The sequence below is a fragment of the Vollenhovia emeryi genome, unplaced genomic scaffold, assembly GCF_000949405.1.
Source record: "Vollenhovia emeryi isolate VEMERY1.0 unplaced genomic scaffold, V.emery_V1.0 DF939132.1, whole genome shotgun sequence".
Taxonomy (NCBI): Eukaryota; Metazoa; Arthropoda; class Insecta; order Hymenoptera; family Formicidae; genus Vollenhovia; species Vollenhovia emeryi.
Genome location: NW_011967234.1, coordinates 1354874 through 1369434, shown reverse-complemented (window position 1 = coordinate 1369434; position 14561 = coordinate 1354874). Strand labels below are relative to the sequence as shown.

The 14561-nt window shown below is 45.0% G+C and overlaps 1 protein-coding gene across 3 annotated transcripts in view; it reads left to right on the top strand.

Annotated features, from left to right (window-relative positions):
• Positions 1-14172, top strand: part of LOC105568015 (fibroblast growth factor 18-like) — a 130125-nt gene extending 115953 nt beyond the window's left edge. For all 3 annotated transcript variants that reach the window (XM_012023357.1, XM_012023356.1, XM_012023355.1), the window contains exons 2-5: positions 1663-1708; positions 5023-5155; positions 12558-12664; positions 13194-14172. In XM_012023357.1, the coding sequence (XP_011878747.1) occupies positions 1706-1708; positions 5023-5155; positions 12558-12664; positions 13194-13628 (678 nt within the window). In that variant the 5' untranslated portion in view covers positions 1663-1705 and the 3' untranslated portion in view covers positions 13629-14172. The remainder of the gene's footprint in view (positions 1-1662; positions 1709-5022; positions 5156-12557; positions 12665-13193) is intronic.
• Positions 14173-14561: the final 389 nt, after the last annotated feature.

The window sequence follows — 14561 nt, the reverse complement described above, 5'->3', positions numbered from 1 at the left end:
CTCTCGGTGTAGAAGAAGCGAGAGTGCCCGCGTCGGATGGCAATAGGACAGACGTGATCCATTTACCTATATAGATTCTGTCTCACGTATATATAAGATTTCTCATCGTGTGAATGATATTGCAATTGCATGAACCACGACACGTGATTGGACTTCTCTTTAATTATCTACACCGTAGACTTTTCAACTTTTTTGTTGAGGAGTTTTTTTGCGGAAAATCTGTTAGTTTAATGAAGTATGAATCATTTCTTCACATATTCAGCAGCGACGCCGAATCCAGTTGTGCGTCGAATCGCTGTGCCGCTGCTGCAGTCGCGCCAATGCAATTAAACCTCGAAACCCGAGTCGACTGGGTGCCGCGTTACGACCCAATGTACATCGCGCAAGGAGTGTGAATGCATGGCAAAGAGCCGTGGCGAAACGTGTATCGCCAGCTTACTCGTGTCTTCCAGTCACAAAATTTTCTACGTGAACGAAATACAGCACGATACGCCATACCCAGGTGCGGAGATCGCGTCGACCCGCATTGGCCCAAAATTAGATCTGATTGGCATTGATCGCAAGTATAGGACTCTATGGGGGAAAAAAGGCAGCAACTGTCCATCCAAATAATTCGATTACTAATTTTGGTCCCCAAAATGGGTTGCTGTCTTTTTTTTCCTAGTGCTCTCTCATAAGGGATGCGTCGTGAAAGGGGGTGAAACCGAAGATAAAGCTACGACGAAAGCTCGATAGTTGAGAAATGAAGGATACGTTTGCGGGGACGCGTTTGACAGAGACAAAGCGAATATTTGAAGCGGATTGGGGCCGCCCAAGCGGCATTCCACGCGGTGCACCGAGAGCGCATTGAGAGACGAGGTAGGCGGGATGAGGCGAAAGAATGGCACGGCTCGGTCCACCCCGCGGTACCACGGGCGAGCCAATAACCCAGTCGAATTAAAGCGAACGAGTAGCGAAAGCTCGTACCGCTCGGCCGCTGTTCACCTGTGTTCTGTAACACGAGATGCATTCGCATTGCGCAACCGCTTGCGGCGGCTCGCCGCATGTAGCTCGTATGTAACTGGGTTATCATTTACAACCTGCGGCGCGGCGCGCCGCGTCACTGTTCTACGATTCTCCAATATGCCTTTCCCGTGTACGTTGGTAATACCGTTGATCTCACGTGAGATCACTCGCGTCACTGAGAACGGTACTTCTGTTTACGTTCAGGGGCGATCGGTATTAATGATCCACATTTTTTAATCCCGTTTCTTAAGCGTTGCTGATATCGTTTGATTATAGAGTCTACGAAAAGCGCAATTATCATCAGTTATTCTTGAAGATATTCGTAAGGTTTTAACTTCCCCGTGTAATTTTAGGTTTTAAGAAGTACATGATTTATGCGGACTCAGTACAATCTATTTGTAACATCTTTTTAGTCCTGTTAACTATCACACGTACAGTTTTGCTTATCAGTTACCACTTATCAAATGCACCTTGTATTTTCAATTTGTGCGATTGAAAGTAGTAATAACTATACACTTGCTATATAATCATACGAAATTTATTTGCATACATGATTGCTTAGAATCGCCGCAAATTGGATGAAACGGACTTATCGCATATTCCATTCACGTCCCGGTCGACATTTTTAACTAACGGGTATATTTTTCTTGTTTCTAGGTTACCACAGCTTGCCGTTTTAGCGAAGATTTTGTGCCTCCTGATGGTGAGTATTTTTACTTGTAATCATTTTATAACACTTATATTCATGATATAAATGCACGTATCATGTCGTAGTGGGTAGAAAGGTAAGTTCGAGAAAGTTATTTGAGAAAATGAGTGGCCGTGATGTAACAGTTAATTAGTAACGTCTTGTTTCGTAACCTATGGAGATTAAAAAATATTTATATTGTGAAGATTATCGGGAATTCGAGTATAAAAATACGGAAAATCCAACACTGACGTTTTTATCGCGCTACGATCGGTTTGTAATCTTATCTTTTTGAACGCGACCGACATTTGTAGCACGAGCCAATTGCATAAAGGTAATCTGATGATCAGTCGGCCTAGTTTCGCGGACGGTAAGGTTACGAGCGGCGTAAGGTTCGTATCGAGCTGTAGTTCCGCTGAAGCCGCAAAATCGCCTACTTCCTAGATCGCGAATGCATTATGCAAAGATATACGGCGGGCCGCGAGGATGACTAGGTCAGATCTGAGATATTCCCTGCACGAAGAGGTCGGGACCCGGGAGGATCGCGTGCTGAAACTCGTGCCAAGAATCAAGTAAATCGGCGATTACGCCGGCACGCACCTTACCTGCTCATAGATTAATGATCGGCGCTTCCACTCCTACGCGTTTACGGGCACTGACAATTTATATGGCCGAGAGGCGGCTGCCGGCTTTGAACTCGTCTTAACTCATTGCGGCGTACGTTTAATTCCCCGCTGTGGGCGCCGCGAAGCGCTATAAGTTTTGACGTCGCCTGAATTTTTTAAGTACCCACGACGGCGTTCATTACGGAACCGTTAGCTTGCCATTGCGCTTTGATTAAATGCGTGCATGATATATCGAGTTGTTCTTTCTTCTTTGATTCTCTCATTTCTAAACTGTCTATATGTTGTAACATATACTTGAATACACTTTAACTTTATCCATTTTTAATTTGTCACTAAACAAACTGACTGGCCATACTTGACTAATGATGCGGTAAAAGTAATTTAATCGATTATTGATTGGTAAAAACCCAGATTGTTAAATTGTCTCGACTTGGTAGTAAAATAATTGTCGTTGATAAAATATTTTTTAAACTCCAATGTCATACAATATAAATCATTGAGTATTTTAGAGATTGGACTCGCATGGCACTCGCGTTATTTATTATGTTTTCGAAATTGATGAAGATCTATGCTTGACTTCCCAAGATGATAAGGACAATTCGCGCGGCCGTCCCAATCATGCGGGGACTCGAGTCGTATTTAAATGAGATTTATGTATCCTCGATACCGGTCCTGAGCGGTGCAGTAAACGGTTCGCTGGTCCAATAAATAATTAAATCGATGGTCGGCTTAATCGCGAGCGATAAATTTAGATGTCGCCGATTGGAGTAACTGCACGGCAAATCGCAACGAGCGTATTCGAAGCTGTCGCCTTGACGGTACGTTTGCTAGGTGAGAATTTAATGAACAGCCGATATAAAAACGCAAAGTGCTATTTGTGCTGACAATTGTCATCGTTTGCGCGTTTGAAAGTTCTGCCGATTAAATGATAATGCGAATATCATGCTGATGACGCGGAATCAATTAGCGCGCCGAGTTTTTATCCGCGCGTCGCGATTATACTGCACGCAGCATTGTTGCAACGCAGAATTTAATATAGAAAATTTGGTGCATGCGACAAAGTTGTGCGAGGGTATATGATCTACTTAACTTTGTATGTTAAACGTTAGAGAAGCTATCAGCTCTATTCGTCTCTTGGGCCGTGCACGCGCAAATACGATCTACCATCTCGGCATTAAAAGGCTCGTGTTACAGAATCATATGGAACTGCAATAAAATCCTGCAATGCGAATTTAATTGCTCTTCCCCGTTCGCACATATTACTGTTCGCCTTCATTATACGGCGGTATTTCCTTGTGATAAATTCTAAAGTAAACGCGAAGCATTGATTCTGAACGCGTAATGCGCGAAAAATGTCAGCATTAAGAACAGCCAATTTGAAAGTATTAACATTCAACTGCAAGGACGTGTTGCGATTTATTTAATATCGCAATTAAAATGCTCGCACTAATGAATTTTCGTATAAAATTATAATTTAGAAGAACGGCGTCATGCGATATCAACGCTCTTAGTGTCACGTCTATTATATATGCAGATTCGTGCGTCATTCGAGCGTCGTGATTGCTCGATCGTGGTAAGCTTTCTACCTCGATGTTCGTCGGACTAACGCTCGTTGCATCGGCTATCGCAGTATTGTCGGCGCCACTTTTGATATAAACGAAACGCCAGTTTCGGCGACTATTAATGGATGGCTCGTGTCCGCTCGTTAACGAGATCTCTGCCATCAACGTACACCATCTCCGAGCGGCCAGCACGACGACTCTCCGTCTTCGTCTGACACGGTGCATTTTTATCCGCGCGCATCTCTCGCGGGAGGAATCCGCGCGGGCGGATCAAGGAAAGACTCGATGTCGTGATATGTGAACCGACCGTAAAAGCGTTCTTCTCGGCAGCCGTGAAAGAATTTCGACGTTCTTAACGACTCTCCGTTCAGTCGTTATTGTGAAAACATGTCACGCGAATTCTTCTCCCGCCGGCTTTGTCATTATATTCAACGGAAGATAAACTATCAGATAATTCAGATAAAATAAAGCGCGAGTCTAACTTTGGATCGAGTCGCTCTTTTTCTTCCTTATAATCTCGTCATGTTATCCATCACTTTTATTCCATGGATGGACATGCTTGGCTATGTATTTTCATCCGCATTTAACACGTCGGCGAATAGAGGAAAGTTTTCTATTATGAGATAGGATTCTAATATAGGATAGTAGGTTCTCAACGTCCAAATCCAATCACAAATGTTTTCGCAACGATTACACGATCTTACATTCAATTTTCCACTGAACAGATTTCACTCCAAGGGCAGTAAATTCATGGTGAAACCAACAGAAGATGCTTATCAATTTAGCAGAAACTCCGCTATCTCATTAGTAGTCTATTCCAAAATAGGGGACTTTCTCTAATTCATTGAGTATCGTAGATAAAATGATTTGGTTTTCGACTGAAGAAATACTACCGTTAAACGAACATCTTGAATATTTCTATAAATCTTGGAGCTTATATGTAAATCGTAAAATACGCCATTGATTTCGTTTTGGACATATTAAGAGCACGGCTGTCCAGGTCATGTGCTAATTATTTTATTTCTGGAGCGTCTCGATTTTCGATTCACTTCGAAAGATTACTTGGGTATCTTGTAAGGGCAATTTGGGGCGAACTTGTCTAAGAGATTTGAGAATGTACGTGCTGCTTTTGTAATCGCAGGTGGTGATGTGCGGGGCGGTACCGGCGATGGTGCGCTCCGTGAGTCTCTACTCGTCTTGCAGCAGCGGCAACGTTACCGTAATAGGCCGCTCGATCAAAGCCATAGGACGCGATGATTACAATGCACCCTACCGTAAGTAAAACCGCAAAAATCTCCACTTATGCCCCACTTGTTGCTTAAAATTTAGATGCGATAGATAAAACATTTTTTGTTTTGATAAAAGGTATTATTTTGTGGCTGTTGTAATACTTTGTTGCTCCTCTCCCGAAATATCTTTCAAATTTCTGTGGAAATAATTCAAGATATTTTTGTATCTATCACATTTTCATAACTTTTTTATCATTTTGTGACAAAAAGATGTCTTTTTGAATTAAATATATGTATTTTTGATTGAACGAGATGGAATGAGGTAAACTCTTTATCACAGTTATGAAATTTATCAATATTTAGTTTAAAATTATGTGGAATTTATTAATTATATTGTTAATAGATCGTTAAACATACGCTATATGTTTAACATATAATATAATTTGCATACTAATTATCTAAAGTGAAAGAGATACTGTAATATTAATAGTAATAAGATCTATCTGGAATGAGATAATTGAATCTATTAATCGAGTCCAGTCAGCATTTCTTTACCATTTCAATAGTTTTGTGCGTACAAAGGGATTTTCGTCCGGGTACGACGCAGTAAAGAATTTAATTTACTGCGATTCTTATCGATCGACCACGGTCGGTCAAGAACCTTATTTCTCTCGTTTTCGCTATCGAATGCCTCTACGGCGGGGTTTTCCGGGGTGAATTTCCATTTTTACGAACTAATAATTGCAGTCCTATTTCCGCGAACAGTGCGCGTCGGACGCACAAATGTCGGAGAAGAAATGAAAGGAGTAAAAGAAGACGGCCACCGAGAAGTCTCGTTGAATTACGACGTAATTTTACCCCGTCTTGATTGTTTTCGGCTAGACACTCTCGTCGTTTGCTTTATCGTGCATCAAATGTATTTTACCCATTTTCTATTCATTAGAATCGGTTTTACGAGCAGGGTTGTGCTCAGAAATAAAAGGATTTAGCCTTATTTCTTTTAAAAGGAGTTATTCAATAAAATATATGGGACGTTTACACATAAGCGCTCGCTTATCTTCCACCTGTATTTTATCTCCTTCACATAAATCCGCCATGAAAGTAACGCTCATTTATAAACAGGATGTGTGACGACGTATTTATTAAATATTTGTCAAACATTCACATCCTTGGTTAATGCCCGGTTAAACCGGGCAAATCGCTGACACTGACTTATGAGGAATAAACACCTCTCTCTTGTCTGCCTCGCACAACCCGCTCGTTCACCTTAATTTGCCGATGACCCTAATAACAGTCCAAAGTCGAGTCTTTTTGAACGGAGGTGGCTAATGAGATTTTGAAATCTAAAGTTATTATAAATGCCTGAAGAAATTGAAAACTGAAAGTGTCTTAATTTCGTGTCACTTATTTTTCACACGTATGATAAAACAAATTTAACTCGAGAGAATACGAATTCTTTATTTATTTCAGGCGGCACAGTACTTTCATATTTTGCGAATCCGAGATTTTGTACAAAGCTGCTAACGCGATAGGAAATTCCATATCGTGGTTCAAGCATCATTAACTTCCACACGAGTCCTTCACTGCCAAAATGCTTCTGCCGCGGCGGTTGTTTTCGCATTTCGCGAGTTCGCGGGAATTATGCGCGCGATATCCCGGACGAAACGAGCGAACGAGTTGTCCGCCCTACGCGCGGCGCGAGTACGAGGCGGTTCCTCTTGAGACGATTGCCGGCGAGGTAGGGGACGAAAGGAAGGTTCGGAAGGAGGGAAGAAGGCGCTCGCTTGTGCAAACAGAGGAGCCAGTTTTCGCGCCGCACGCTGCGCGTCGCGTCTGCACCTCCCCGAGATCCATCACCTTTGCGTACCTCCTCCTCCTCCTCCTTCTCCGTCTCCTGCCCCCTTTTGCCTCCTCCTGCCTTCTTGCTTTGCCTCCACCTTTTCCCTCTGTTACTCTGCTCTCTCACCTCTCACGGCACTCAACTGCCGACAACGAACCTCTCCTGACCAGCGATTACTCAAGCCCCTCTCGCGGCTCGGAACGGCGTGTGCTGCTGCACGGGGGATTGAGACACTGTGAGAGAGTCCTTGAGGAGCCATATACCGTGGCTTCGAGGAAGAACGCGCCATAACAGATCTTCAGAAGTCTGGAGTCGAAGCTTCGTTGTCGCGCCACGAGCTGTTGCTGAATACCAGCTGATGTGGCCACTGAAGTCTCGTTTCTATTAAATAGCAGAAAAAGAGCTGTCGCATTGTAAAAATCCCACGACAGAGCTAAACTCAAATTAAGATCACAACATACGGAGGCGTGTCGTCTCATGCGCAATAGCGATTTTCCGTGAATCGTTTTACATATCGACACCAGCAACCGGGTAAAAGAATTACGTAATTCTCAAGTACTATTTTTCGCGCTTCACGCATCTATTAATCGAATCGTTGCGTCAGTATTATGTATCGAATATACAGAGTTGTGATTGAATTGGAATAACATTGGAAACGCACGAGAAGACTCGCTGAACGAATGGGGAACCGAGTCAGTTCGGAATGATAAATCGTAATTCAAGCGCTTCAAGTTAATAACACGATAATGACTATTATTCGTAATCAAGGTAAATAATAATTATCGACTTTTCGTTACCCGTACGCCGGGCAAACACAGATGCGATGGACGTGACGTGCCACACTTATAATTACCCCGTGACGCGACATACTTACCGCGCTTAACATGACTGCCCAAACACCTCGCGAGGCGGCTGATCCGTTTCTCATGTCCCGGAATTGGATGTCTTTCGGACTTGACACCCGCGCGAATTTCGACACGACGCGACGTCGTGATACTAGCGAGAACGATAGAGATTTGAACCGGGGCGTAGTACGGGCCGGGGAATCGGCTGCGCCGATCGCCCGGACTGGAATTTAATTATTCGAGTCGCGGTGGGCTGTGATTACCGCGTCAGCCCGATAAACCAGGCTTCACCTGTCGCACCTTTGATCCATCCCCGCGATACCTCGCGTTATGCATTCCCGTCCGTCGTGATGCGCCGGTGTTCGTCTACTGTGCATCGCCGGGGAGAGGACGATCCTCGCGCATCGGCCAATCGTGCGTTTAGGTGTTAATGACAGGTTCGCTATTATACGCGCGCGCTCATAACGAGAGATGCTGCGCCTGTACGCCGTATTCTCCCTTGCCTTTCCCTTTTGACTTTTTCTTGCGCTTTACACGGTCGGTACCGGCCATCTCTCCCTCGCGCGCGCTGTATTATAGCTTTCATAACGCCGACGCCGCGAAATTGTAGCGCCCCAGTGGTTCTCGGCCTCGACGCGTCGTCTCACCTTTGTACCTGGGCCGGCATTACGCCGACAGTTAATAGCCATATCGGTGCTCCTTGCCGCGCGGTAATCGCGTGTAATCTTCTTTTCTCCGTTTCTCCGAGCTGTGGCTTCTCGAATCCCCAGGTCTGATAAATTTCTCAGGTTGTATCGCGGGTCAGTCGTGAGATGAGGGACCGTTTAGGTGATTCGCTTCGACGCGCGATAGAAAAATCTGAGCAGTTGCGAACCTGTAACGAGCGGCGAATTGGTTCCTATATCGCGAGGAGCACGTAGAAGTAATATATGGGATCCATTCTTCTCTCCCTCTATCTTGCTCTTTTCCTCCTGCGCGCAGGCCCATCCTACCAGTTATTATCCGGAGTAATCGTGCCTAAAAGCCGGTGCCCGCTTTTGATTAAAATTGGCTTTTAATTCATTTGGCAGCCTCTAATCTCGCGGCGGCTCCGATCAGAGGGAACAGAGCGAGGGCGACGAGCCGATGGGTATAGAGGGAAGGGGGAAGTTGAGGGAGAGAAGACAGAGGTTTGAAGCGAAAAATTTAGTGGCTTCCTCTCTTCGTCCTCATACGCGCCGCCGAGCTTGCGAGTGCGTCATGAATAAATTCCGATGTGGCACCTCTCTCGGCAAGATATATTACGTCGATCGATTGCGGATAGGTCTTGGAAGACGTCTTACATGTAAAGCTCCGGATCCTTACAATTTGCACATAGTATTCGTTACAAAAATAATTTTTACTGGTGGCAATCTTATAAGTCGCCAGAAGTAATTAAAAACTTGGGAAGATTACTTGACCATGTCTGGCAAATTTTTATGTTTAAACTCACTACGTTGCGGCCATGGTTTCTCGTCCTTTTCAAGTGATAATGTTGTCAGTAAATCCGTATGGTAAATCAAAAGAACTGATCTTAATTTCACGAACAGACATGGTCAAGTAATCTTCTCAAGTTTTTAAAAATAATTTTGGTTTGCGGTTGTACTCCTAGTTCCTTTCTCGCGTTATTTTTCGTCCCTTTAAGTCAAAAAATGTCTTCACAGAATCGGGCGGGATAATTCGCTTCGATGTCCAAGTACTCGATTATATATCATCAAAATTCCTCCTCGATTTCGCCAAGTATCTCCGTTGATATCGAGATGCTCGTTGCGCTGAGCGCACGTTCTAGCACTCTGGAGGGAAAAGATTCATCGGCCGGAGGAGATCTGTCAAATGGAAGATTGAAATCAACGCGCCGTAGACGCCTGTCTCGAAAGTCCGCGCGTCTGGCAACTTACTAACAAACGCGTCAGCACTCGAAATGGCGCGCCGGCCTCACTTCCTTTCTTTGATAACGATAACCATCGCTTCGAGACGAAGCGACGGAGTTTCGCTGCGATTGCTTCGGTCGCCGGCGATGTCGACGGCGACGAGGTACCGGAAATGTGAAAGTTCGGTAATGGGTAACTGGAGCGAGCAAACACGTATAGAGGACTTTGTGAAACGCGGTAACATCGCTCGGGTTGTTATCATCGTATCTTTTTCCGCCATTGTACCGCAGATATTGCGCGACGCATACTTAAAATTCCGGTGTCACAAACCGGAAGGAAAGGGGGCATTGACTCCGTGCTCGATAGTTTCTGATTTATTTGCTCCCGTTGCGATACTGATATTATCATGTAACGCACATTCAGTGTCTCATTATCGATACGCTAGCTTCGCTGCGCCGAAATTTCCATATCCCGTACAACTCCCTCAATATCTCCGATAAAGTTCGTAGTAAGATAGCACAGAGCTATGTGTTTCAAACTGGTTTTCGTCATAGCACCGACTTTGTAAAATTTTGCACCGTTCGTTAATCGGCAAACTGTCCACGGTTAGCTGATTCTCAAAAGAGGAAATCTCTCGACATCTGTTATCAACTTTATCAGTATCTGTATAGAATATTTGTTTTCACGACGATAGTAAAAATAATTTCGAGGAACTTCATTTTCGCCAATTAATTACCGATTGATCGATCGCAATTGATCGGCCGGACAGATTACAATTTTCTGATCAAGTATCTGATACATTAAAATTATTAAGTGCAGCATCTGTGTCATGTAATTAATGGGTCTCTGGAAAAAAGAAGATTTATATTCTTTTTTTATTAATCTAGTTTTGGTAACATTTTTTATCGGCAACAGTAAAATATATAGAAATTTGTCTGATCAAGTTTTTTGATTTAGCTCACAATCAGTCTTCTTTATGCAAAATAATACTATTCGAGAAACGCGATGTACAGTTTGTGTGTACTTGTCGCTTATTTAAATTGCAAAGTGATTGCGTAATTTACGGCTAATTATAGTATTCAATTATGAGTGCTCTTGAAATGTATCTCTCAATTGCTATCTACAAATCGGTGCATCAGTATTCATAAAATCTATCGATCGCCGCGTTAAAGGGGGCGTAATCATGTGTATGTATTTCTCACATCGACTATCCCGATTCAAATGATAGATAAAAACAATAGTTTCTCTTTAATGATGCCGTCGGTAATCGACATCCCATTGCGAGCTAAATCCAATTAATTAGCGTAAGTGGCGCAATTAATTGGCGCAGGCTGCACACCATAGGCCAGTGAGATAGCAGTTTGAGATTAAGTTCTCTGCTTCTCACTTTTTTTTCATCTGCGAAGACCCGTGGAAGGCGACGAGGGAAAGAAGTGTAAGAAGAACGGGGGAGGGGGAGGGGGGGAGAGAGAGAGAGAGAGATATGGAGGGAGAGAGAATTAGACGGAGTTGAAGAAGGGCTTTACGAGGCAGTTTCGGGGACATTCTTGATTTCGATGTTGGAAGGGAATCCGACGAGAACCACTTGAATTTAACGAGGCTCCACGGCAAATGGGCCACCCTGCAGACTCGCCTCCTTTATTTTCTCTATACTACTGGAACTCATGCCGCACTACTAACCCATGGGCAAACACTCAATCTTAAAATTGCGCCTTCCGTCACAAAGTTTCCGAGAAACGTTGTGATCGGCTCTAGACAAACCTATTAGCAAAAGGACAAAACTTTTGCTGTTCCCCTTCGATTCCTACCGCATTACGGTTCGTGCCATATGTCGAAGCGAAAATCTTCTTGAATCGTTATCAACTATTTTTTACTTGGACGTAACTGACGAATAAATAGTTTCAGTCATAGTTTGGTCGTAAAGTGGCAAATTTATGTTACATGCGAAATAAAGGAAATGTTGCACCATTAACATTTTTCCTCTCGTAAATGGCGGGACGGGAGAAGAGGAACCTAACGTGAACTTGAGCTTAATGATATTTGAATTTAACATATCGCTCCTGACCCAGTTCTGGTAATGCGTTACAGCAACATCGGTAGATATTTCGTCAGAAGTGAAGAGAAAAGGTGAAGACGCTTCCGTCGCGCACCTGTACCTGGCCTGGTCCCTTTTTTTTTTTCATTCGACGGACAAAGGGTGCCTGCTTCTCGCTCGACAAAATTTCGTAACACCAAGCAGAAAGGATAGAGGGAAAGGGAGGGACAGAAAGAGAAAGATGAAGAGACGGCGCTGCACCGGCTACGGTGCAACGTGCACTTCGGGGTCGAGGCACGACAGGATCTGCTAAGTGGCAAAGCATACACCGGACGGTCTGTGCCTCCTTCATTAGCACCAACTAGCCTCGGCGGTAGGTTTAGCCGAGTCTTTTCTTCTTTTCTGCCGGTGCCGAAGAGAGCGCCGGTGGAGGGGCCCCAGTCGTCGTTGTAGGTACAACTCGCGCCATAAACCTCGACGAGGTCTCTTCTCGGAAATATGCCAGCGCGCATACCGAAGCACAAAACGGTTCGCTTTGTGCATCCTGTCGCCTGTCCTCTGGGATCGAAGCTTCGTGTTGGTAGAAACCGCGAGAGTTTCTCCGAGTCTCTTCGGCGTCTTCCGAGTTATTCTTCCATTCACAATGCATTATTTTACTCGCAAGTTGCAGCCACTTCCTCTTTCTTGGAAAGAATAATTTTAGAAATTGCTTCGAAAGCGCGTTCGCCACATTTTGTTAATAGATAAGAATAATCCTTTGTATAACGCAATCGATGGCTGTTTCGTTAAAAATAGTCGAAACGCATAATGAGTTTTTCTGTTACGTTTTGTGTTACAGAGAAGCTCACCACACAATCGGAAGATTTCAGTAAGAAGCTGTACATCTTTGCGGAGAAGAGCCAACGATACATTTGCTTCAATAAGCGGTGGAAACTCGTCGGCCTGGTAATTACTCGCCTACCAATTAGTAGACATGCTTCATCGTCTCAAGCGAGCGGGTACATTTACACGCGCCGGTAAACGCCTCGTATTGTACTGTCGTAAATTTCTATTCATCACCTACGCGCGGGGTTGTAATTTACAAATTGGATTATTAACAGTTTGATGATTCAAGGCTTCGACGTTTAGGATGCGTTACAAGCTTCAATTTTGCTTGATTCATCGTACGCTAAGTATCGCTCAGTTTGCTAAACTCTGTCCAGGGTACTTTTTAATAATTGCTATTTTTTTTAAACCACATGCAACAAGCGTTTTACTAAAATTGCGACTCTTAAGAAAAACACTCGTTCGTACAGTAGTGAAAAGATTTTCATGGGCATTTTAAATCTTTTGCAGTCTTGTATATTTTGCATCGTAATACGTAATGAATAAATATTAAACTGCCGATGTTGCGATACTATGACGGGCTGCAAAGGGGTTAATGTCGAAATGGCGGGTGGTAGTACATCGTGAACCGTTGACTATTGATTTGCAGTCGAAAAAACAGAGGGGACCGATGTGCCAGTTTTACGAGGTGTACAACGGCTCCTATCTGAGGTACAGGAGCGCCGTCAACGGGACGCGGTATATCGGCTTCAACAAGTTCGGCAAGCCGATGAAGAATCCCCACGGCAGGCAAGAGTGCTTCAACTTCATCAAGTACAACCCTCACACGGACATAAACCACCACAACAGTTTGGTGAACGCGGAGATGGGCGGCATAGAGCCGCACGTGCTCGTCTCGAGGAAACCGTCGTCGGTGATGAGGGCCACGAAGAACTCCCTGTTGCGGGCCGACAGTGCGAGGCAGCACGTCCACACGTCGACGCATCGCCATCGGCACTCGAATCGCTGGATGCGGCAGGACGGCGCGGACTCGGGACCCCGGAGACGGCACGGGAGCCGCCTGCCCGAGGCCAGCAAGTATTGAGCCGCGTGCGAGCTCGCCGATCAAGACTGCCTCCTCCGTACCCCGTGAGAAACCCGAGATCAGAACTGCCAAAATACGCTGGTGGATCGCACGGTCGGGATGTCAGGGGCCCGCTTAACGGGGCGCCTAATGTGTCGCGACTCGAAGCACCACGTATTCGTTCGATCGGTCGGCGAATCAAGAGCGCGGGCGCGGCTCGCCCCGAGCACACACACACACACGCCTTAAGCTGCGCCCGTTTAGTTTCCGTTTCCGCCCGCCGGAGCGAAGCAACGTTCCAGGGCTCCGGGTGGAGAACGGGTGTCGTCGTCGAGATTTAGCGTCCGGCTCGGCGGAGGACTTCCGCCGCGACGAGGCTATCTCAATTTCACGTGGTTAAGTTCGATTTACACTTGCCCCGACTGACCCCTTCAGGCAAGTATGTACCTCGTAACGTATAAGAGCGTTTTCTTTCTGATCGTTGATTCCTCGTCGGTTTAATTCGCGCGCGATGAATCGCTCGTTCTCTCTCTATCTCTGCCTCTTTTTCATTCACACTTTCTTTCTCTCCCCCCTCCTCTTTCTCTCTCTCTCTCTGTCTATCTGTATCCCTTTCTTTTCTTACAATTAGTCTCGTGACGAAGCGTGGCCAATTATTAGAGAATACCTCCTTTTCGGTGATGCGCGTCGCGGTAAACGCGCGACCATGTAAATTCATTCAGGCTCCGTTATCGCCCGGTCGATCGTTTGGCGACGCGAACGAAAGGAATTCACATCGCCTGGAGATCGTAGCGTAAACCGAACGGCTGCTGTGCTTCGAGCGCGGTCACCGGCCCGCGATGGTAGCGCGAAGAGACGGCGCACGTCGACGGACATGTGTTTCCCAATTTGCCCGACAGAAACGACTTCTCTTTCGGATATTATATCGCGAAATACCAAATTACCAATTACTGA